A 9,257-nucleotide genomic window follows, 5' to 3' on the forward strand; every position below is an offset into this window, starting at 1 on the left:
CCCCCCCAGCTTGTTAATATCTATAAATTTGCTAAGGGTGCAATCCATCCTATCCTGCAGATAGTTCATGAAATATTGAACAAAATTGGCCCCAGGACCAACCCCTGGGGCACTCTGCTTGATACCGACTGCCAATTAGACATTGAGCCATTGATTACTACCCATTGAGCCTGATAATCCAGCCAGTTGTCTATCCACCCATTCCTCCGACCAACATATACTTCCTCAGCTTGGGACTTGCAGCTGTGGGAGCTTGTTACTTACCAGTTCAGGGGGAGCCTAGGATGGAGATCCTTATATCAGCCACAATGTGTGATAAGGTCCAATGCTGGATCCAACAATCATGCCTCCTGCCATTATGCCATTACGTGAACATCAAGAAGGGTCCTGAATTAATTACAGAGGTCTAAAGATATATGGTCTGCTTGAAAAAACACATTCTTTTATTGATGAGATCTCTAGATGTTTGAGGGAGGTATCCTTTCAACTCCCTATGCTGCAGAGCCACTGCATACGTACTACCACAGCCTCAGAGCTTCAGTGTTTTTTGAAGCCACTTTACTTGTCATTTGTAGTCTAGTAGATAGAAAAACATCTCCATTAATATTATATATACCTACTGGGACATAGTGTGGAGAGATACTATGTGAGTATACTGCAGGGAATATACATTGCATACATTCCCTGAATTCTGCTCCCTTTCAGAGGCAATTGAATTATCATGGGTTGTTTGTTAGGCAGCTGTGGTTTTAATGCGCTAGGTTTTGCAATGTCTGCTTATCACATACAAAGATGGCTTGGACAGTGGTATTTTCTTTGGCTCAAATGGAGAACATCTCTGTACTCTTTTAACTGCAGTTGTGAGGAGGGGCTGTATCTCAGGAATTGCATCTCCATTTTACATAACTTTTCTTTCAGTCAGCTTCCTGAAATTATACCACTTTATATTTTCCTTCACTTGTGAAAATCATTGGCGCTCCTTTTTGACCTGTTTCTGAAAATACAGATGCTGTTCTAAGTTTAGAAAAATGTATTTGTGACCAAACACTGCAGTAACACAAGTTCTGGTCCCATGAATGGTAGATAATTGACAAGGCAACAAAACATAAATATTGGCCATTAACATTGTTAACATTATTAAGGATGCATGATGTTTTGTTATCAATGCTATGTGTTTCCAAAGGGTTCAGAGACAACATTTTAATTACTGTAAAGTGTGTAACCTCTTACATTGTGCTGCTTTTTTATGGGAGTCAGCTAGCACAACAACTCCTAGAGCTTGTTTCAGGTCCTAAGAACTACCTTAGCTAGAACTGCTGAAGCACCTAGAAATTGGGTGTGTTTACAAGACAAGGTGCAGAGAGACTATAGAGAGGGAAGGTAGTTTTTAATTTACTTGAGGAGGGTAAATTAACCAGCCCTCAGCTTTCTGCTGCTGTAGCTAGACTGCTTCTGGTACCTAAGATTAGCTTGTTTAAAGCTAGCTCGGTTATTGCTGCAGGGTATACATCCAGTTCTCCCTCCCCTCTTCCACTTCCTATACATTCTGGCACATGATCTGCAAACATTTAAAATGTATTGCAAGTACACAATAGTAATAGTAGTATTATTAATATACACCCCAAAAGGGGTTTGTAAATGAGAACATCTTGTAATGGCAACTTGTGTGGCTTGAAACTTTGCCTGCTTGAAGGAGCTGAATGCTTTATCATCAAAAAGGGTCTCAAAGTTGTGTCTCAGAACTCAACATTTGCATGGAATGAGGGAAGCAAGGTGGTTTTAAAAAAAAACAACCCAACCTGGTTACAAAACTGTGAATATATGGTTATGGCAATGTTGAGAGGAGTGAAAAAGATGCACTATCACTTGATTTTGTCACAATTGGAGCAAGATTATGCTTTTTCAGAAAGATAACATTATGGAACTGAAGAAAGGCCTAAGATTGCAAGCCCAATTGTGTTAAAAAAGAAGTTCTTTCACTCCAATGTAGTGTATTATATGAAACAGCCTTTCTTCTGTCAGGCATATGCAGGTTTGAGGTCTGTGTTAACTGATAGCTTTCCTCATCACTGGGCTTTATAATGACTCTTTTTTAAAAGATTCCTTCTTAATACTGAATAGGGTTTCTAGTCTTGCTTGTTTTTTCTACCCAGATTTTCTGTCTGTGTTTTGACAGAATGTTTGCTATATGCAAAAAATAAATGCTATTTTATAGCATGCTTTTTAGTATGTCTTCTTGCAGGTAAACAATGTCACATGCCACTCTGTAAGGATATATTGCTGCACTTCCATGGTGTGGGGGGGCACACTGTTGAACTTTGGTCTTAAAAGTACTCAAAACAGCCATCCTTGACCTTCAATACACTGATGGCTGTGCCATTCTTGCACACAAAGAGTGCAAACATCAGTGCACAAACATCAGAATCCTTGCTGAAGCTAATGATACCAGCATTGAGTTGGTGATCCTCAAGCACCAATTTTGCTGGACTGGACATGAGAGTCGGGCATTGACACACAAACTCCCAAAACAAGTGCTCTGCTCTCAGCTTAGTAATGGCCTGAGATCTCACAATGGCCAAAGGAAACACTACAAGGACGTATGTGGAAGGCAGACGTCAAGAAAATAGATGCCAACATCAAGGGGCATTTTCGCATGTGGTCCTGATGCAGCGCTGGGTGCTTTTAATTAGTGAGCTGCGCTAACTAAAAGCACCCATGTCACGTGTATCAGTAGCGCAGCGCACCCCCATGCTGAGAAAATGGCAGCCTAGTGCTTTGAACTCATTGACTGTGTTTAAGTTCAAAGTGCACCACTGCCCTTTGCTCAGCACTGAGGCTCACTACACCATTGATACACATGACGTACAAGGCTGCCAGAGCACATCAGTTTACATGCTGGATTTCCAGCGCATTGGAGCAAGCTTCCCACATGTGTGTAAATGCCCAAGAGTTGGGATCAGTTGGCTGCTGACTGACTCCAGTGATGTTACAACCTTAACCAAGCAGCAGCCCATTTTGACGTAAAGCATATTGCTTTTGAAGCAGAGCAGAGAGAGTGGGGGAAGGAAAAGAAGAGGAATCCAAGCCTACATCCTACTCTCATATGCAGAAAGATCTACAATTTCTGTGGATAGATCTGTGGCTCAAGGATTGGACTCTTAAAAAAACCTCAGCAAAACACTATTCCTGGATTATATATTCCCAAAACAGCAATTTCTATCAAGTCAGATTAATTTTTACTTCTTTCTTCCCTCCAGTTCTAAATTTTTGTTACCAGAACCAAAATCCACCCTACAAGTTTCTGTAATGGCTTTGGAAAAAGAACAAGTTCTCATGGTTCAAAGAATGAGCCAATGCCTATTTACAGTAATTAGTGACAAGCGTTCCTGTGGGCTGATTATTCTGTACTAGTCAGTCTGCTATAGAGTTTTGTTGTATTATATTCTTTAGTATTTTAAAGAAGGTATTAAGTGGACAGTTTATCAGTTAGTTCCATTATTCTTCTCCTTCATCAAATGGAGTCAAAACTTCTAGGGACAGTTTGTATTATTTGTTGTTATCCCAAGAAAAACCAGGAGAGTACAGACATTCAGGTTTTCTTTCCCCGGAGTAAAAATGGCCACTCCAGGTGAAAAATAACTTGAGAACAGCCAGGGTTAAATCACTCACAGGAGAGTTTCTTTTGGGCCTGGAAAAGTGAATATATGTACATGCCAGGGTCTACATGTACAGACATTCAAATTCTGAGACCCTGATGAGTGGAGAGCTTATGATGTTGATGATGTGCAGCCAGGAGGGCCACCTATGCACACACCTCAGCATATTCTGCAGGTTCTCTTTGTCTTGCAATGGATGCCAGCAGCGCGTAGGGTAGTCTTGATTGGCTGGCCCAGCCAGCTCATGGCCAGACTGTGTTTCCCTATAGCCCAATGTGGGGATTGTGAAGGGAGTGCGTTCTTCTCCTTCCTGGAGCAACAGAGTCCAGCAAGCAAGATGCTGTTTCAAGGGGACCAGGCAGCAGAAAGCAGGAGAGATGCTGGAGGACTGTGTTCTCTTCTGAGAGAAGCCAGGGTAAAATTCTTTACCAGGAGCGCAAAGATGGGATAATTCTCCAGATGATTTGAATATGTGTATGCAGCCTCAATGCTGTGCAAAGAAACACAGATTTGAGCCTTTAGAACATCTCTAGAAGGCACTGCTTCTTTGTTGAGAGTCTTAGCACATCTTGTTACACAGCGGCAGCTTCATAAAAAGCTGACAAGATATTAAGGACATTAATAATAAAATTTTGCTCCCAAACATAGTTAATAAAATACTAAAGAATATAATGTTTGCTCAGCTGCTGCTTACTTTGCTGTCAATAGACATGTAAGAACCCAAAATATTGTTTTTATAGTTTTTAGTGTTTGGAATGCATAATAAATTTAATAAAATGGTGGTCTTTGTTTTAAAGTGTTTACAGTAGATGATTTTTGAAAAAATACTGGGAAATTCCAGTACATATAAAAAAAATAGTGATTATGTCAAGAACACACATTCAAATTAGGAATCTATTAAATTAAATTAATGGTACTAATTTAAATGCAAACAGCAAATATTCTGTAGTTACTACCTTCCTTTATTTTAAACAAAATTCAAAATACTATAAAAATTAAGAATGTATACCAAAGGTAGTTAAAAGACCATAGGAGATTTTTTTCCTTTAAATGAGGGCCTAGAAGAGTAAATCTCTTCTAAATTTTCAGTTACCACTTAAGGATGAAAATAATAAATACCGATCTATATCACTAAAGAAATGGGAATTTTGTTTTAGTTGCACATAAATTACAGATAACAATAGTATGTGTTTCTATTATAGATCAGTGTTACAAGTATGGATTCTTAGTTAACTATGCATCAAAGTAATTAATAACTGTGTATTATGAATTCTTAATTTCCACAACTGAAAAGTATAGGTTTTGCAATGTATCCTAAAGTCTTGTAGCATTTCCCTGGGAGCCTCCAAAATTTATCTTGAGGGAACCAAACGCAGTCTACAGAGGGCATGTCTACACCTGCTATTAATGCACTGTACACTTACTGCACAGGAAGCTTTCCCCTGGAGCGCATCTACATGTGCTCTCATCAGGAGCAAATTTGCTCCTGATGGGAGCAGTTCATTGTAGGGCTACTCCTGCCCTGCTCTGACACCTTACAGCAGCCAAAGGGAGCTCCAGGCTCTCTGAGGCACCAGCCCTGGGCTGGCAGGGGACCCTGAGGTCAAGCCTGGGCTCTGGTGGGTGGGGACAGCTGTTCCACCTCTGGAGCAGCTGCCTCCCAGCCACGTACCCTGATCTTCTGCGGGGGTGGGAAACAGTTGCTTGGGGCAGGGGACAGTTCCTCTGTCCCCTGCTGCCTGGGCTGACCAGGAACAATTTGTTCCCTGTCATCTGTCTACATGTGCACTACTGTGCAATAGCTACTGCTCAGTTAATCTACTGCCTGTATCTACAGGTAGTAGCTAACCATGCAGTAGACTAATTTACTGCACAGTAAATGCTGTGCACGTGTATGTGGTAATGCTTTACTGTGCAATAAAGCATTTTGTGTAGACACTCCCAAAATGAACTAGCATGCTGTGATTTTATTTTAATTATCACACACTTTGTCTCATTTCATCTTCTGTTTCACAGTTTCTACAAGATACTTTGGATGCCCTGTTTAACATCATGATGGAGCATTCCAACAGTGATGAGTATGACATTCTTGTCTTCGATGCATTGGTAAGAATCACACGGAAACTAAGGAGTTAGTCAGATTACACCGTGAATACGACGTTGAGATTCTCTAGTGTATGTATATCACAAGGAATTGGGGAATTGATATATTAAATGTCTGCCCTGTTAATAGTTGAGATGATGTCTTTTAAATAGCTAAGCTCTTGAAAATGGGCATACTTTTGTGTCCTGATGAAGTTTTATAGAAGCAAATGCTTGAGAATTATAGATATTTCAGGAAGCTGATGCTTCTATTTTAAAATGTCTAATCACAACAAACACTAATATCTTAATATCTGTTTAGATCTATATAATAGGACTTATTGCTGACCGGAAATTTCAACATTTTAATACTGTTTTGGAAGCTTATATCCAGCAGCATTTTAGTGCCACTTTGGCTTACAAGTAAGTTATTCTTTTTGCTATTTTTTGTTTTTCTTCCTTCTTTTTTAAGTACACAGATAACTTTAAGAACCTTTAAATGTCTTGGGTGTTAAATGCTATAATAAAAGAACCAACTTTAACCAGTTTTAACAAAAGCCACCATAAGATTAAGATGACACTCTTTGGTCATTTATGATGAAATTATAACAACTGTGAATGAGAGCCTGATCTACCCTTATCTTATTCAGTCTTAAAATTCAGTTTAACTATAGTGAGATGAGCGGAACTTTGCTGTTCCATGGCCTGTTAATATGTAATGTATTAGCGCAACAAAAATCCCCTTCAATTACATAAGTTGGAAACAAGAAACGTATATGTATTCAACAGATACCATTTTTATTGGAGAGCCATACCAATTGTATGCAATGATATTAAAATAATTTAGAATGCGTATCTTCATTTGACAACTTAAGTATGGCCTAATATACTATGTATATGGTGGACAAAACTCACTTGTCATGTTATACAGTGTATGAATGCTGTATTTCCTATTACAAGGCTTATTAACACTTGAAAAAATGACTTCTAAGAGGCTGCAGCAATTTCCATTACTGAAAGTTATTAACTTAGCAGCTCCAGGGACTATTTTGGTTTTCAATTGTTTCTTTACTCTTCATTTGTATATTATTAATAGGTTTTTTACAACTGGAATATACAGTAGTAAATTATTTTATATCTCTATATATTTTAAATCTAGATAGTCTTATATTTAAATTGCAAAATAAACATTAGCAGTTTAATTTGACAAATCTTGTTGATGATATTTATTATAAGAAGTTTTCAGCAAATACTATCTCTAATTCAGAAAACTAATGACTGTTCTGAAGACTTACTTGGATACGTCCAGCAGAGGGGAACAATGTGAGCCTATACTAAGAACTTTGAAAGCATTAGAATATGTGTTCAAGTTCATTGTTCGGTCCAGGACATTATTTTCACAGTAAGTACTTGTTCTATAAATACATGATGGATTAGCATTGCAAAGGTTTATTATTAGTGTTGTCACAGTGAAGAAAAGTCAGTTACATGTGTATAGGAACTTTCTGCTTAATTTGTCATCTCAATAAATCCAGCACAATTTTTCAGCTATTATATGGAATACTTGATCTAAAATTTAGGGATTAGTAACTAATCCAGATTATATTTTTTCATAATGATAATAGTCACAAAAAGCAGATATCCACTTTGTTTTCAAGGCCAAATTCCAGAGACCTATGTCCTCTCTCAACCCATCATTACTGTTGACCTCAAATTTTGTTTTGCTAGTGGGTTGATGTGAGTTATGGTATATGACAGATGTCCTAGAGTTTAGTTGTTTGTCTTTGAATTATTTCTGTTTAGCACAACAAAAACTGTATGCCCAGTAAAATTATCTAGTTGAGTAAGAGCTTCAGTTTTCCAGGTAAAGGGCTTGTGGCATTAATACAACAAGGGAAAAATTAAAAATAATTAAATATGTATAGTTCAGCTAAAAAAAACCCAAACAAACAAATGGGACATATGTCTACAAGAGTTTTTAAAGATATAGCAATGAAATACAAGAATTTTCAGAATGAGGAATGAGGGTGTAAATATGGTCAAAGGAATAAGGTGAGGTAAAATTTAGCCTGAATATCCAAATAACTTTTACAGTAAACTCTATAGGAATGAAGATTGTCTCCCATTACTCCCATATATGTCAGTAAACTAGGTTGTAAAGTGATGTGTGTATTTATTTGAAATAGCATGACTCGCTGTCTTCTGGATCAGTGTAGATTGGAAACTCTTGTAAGAATTATTAAAATATAGGAATTTTTGTATTGTGCCTATGTATAGGTGGCTCCTTAAGTAGTCATAACTACACACACACACTTTTTTATAAAAGGCAAATGCATGAAATGTTTACAGACAAATCTCAAGTAAAGTAGAATTACCTTTTCAGAGACATACTGCCATCTCCAGAAGACGGCTTACTTATATAGATAGAATTACACAATGATTATAAACTATAAGCATGATGTTGTATAAGAGATTAAGGATTTTAAATGCTTGTATAACCTAGTTCACTAAATATTGCATGATACTTTCTCCAGCACCGTGACTAATCTGTAAATTATATGAACCTGTTACATTTGATATGTGAAGAGACTGGCTCTTAAGCTATAAAAAGGCTTATGATTTATAGTTCTTGAAAATATTCCATTCAAACCCTGGTGTCTAGCAATGTAGTGATTGCCTTGGAAGCGGAGCTCAGGGGTGGATCCAGACTGGGGTTCAATTACACCTCCAGTTCTGCTGTCTGTGGAAGCTGAGGAACCAATCCTGTCAAAACTGGACTGCCTGGCCCCCTCCTTATCAGCTGAGCAGGTAGCCAGCAGTGCCTGGCAATTCAGCTGTGAGTCTGATCCCAGATGGGTTCTCTGATCCCTCTTCCCAAGTTGTGCAGGCGGTCAGAAGCACCTGCTACATCTTGGCCAAGGGTATCAGTCATAACTACACCCTGCTTTACAAAATCCTAGATTCCCTGTTGATGGGGCCAGTACAGAACTTGAACTGCTCCGAGATTCTGGTGCTTACAACAGTGCTTTCTTCATGAAAAGTATTTGTCTTACTGGCTGGGGTATGTTAATATTTATCTCTTATGTGCTTCATCAACTGGGTATAAGAGTTATTTATAACCATCAACTAGGGGTCTTGGCTCTTTTGTTAGAGAGGCTCAATATTCAGTTCTGGAAGTCTTTGATCCACTCCTTAGTGTGGGCCAAGATGGCAGTTGTTGAGCTAGTAGAAACTTTGCATACTGTTGCCAGTCTCAACCTAGCTGAGACGGTACTCTAGCACGGATCTTTGAAAACTCTTGGCGCTCTGGTGTAGTGCCCGAAGACTGGAAGAAGGCCAATGTGGTGCCTATCTTCAAGAAAGGGAGGAAAGTGGATCAGGCTAACTATAGGCCCATCAGCCTGACTTCTATCCCGGGGAAGATCTTAGAAGAGTTTATTAAAGAGACCATCCTTAATGCACGGGCCGACGTCAACATCTTAAGGGATAGCCAGCACGGGTTTGTTGCGGGTAGGTCTT

At 38.6% G+C, this 9,257-nt stretch overlaps 1 protein-coding gene across 1 annotated transcript in view; it reads left to right on the forward strand.

The window, feature by feature from the left end:
• DOCK2 (dedicator of cytokinesis 2) overlaps positions 1-9,257 on the forward strand; it is a 514,326-nt gene that overhangs the window by 69,832 nt on the left and 435,237 nt on the right. The window contains exons 20-22 of the mRNA XM_025212572.1: positions 5,673-5,762; positions 6,061-6,161; positions 7,006-7,140. Coding sequence (XP_025068357.1) covers positions 5,673-5,762; positions 6,061-6,161; positions 7,006-7,140 — 326 coding nt within the window. The remainder of the gene's footprint in view (positions 1-5,672; positions 5,763-6,060; positions 6,162-7,005; positions 7,141-9,257) is intronic.

This window comes from Alligator sinensis, unplaced genomic scaffold (genome assembly GCF_000455745.1).
Source record: "Alligator sinensis unplaced genomic scaffold, ASM45574v1 scaffold606_1, whole genome shotgun sequence".
NCBI lineage: Eukaryota > Metazoa > Chordata > Crocodylia > Alligatoridae > Alligator > Alligator sinensis.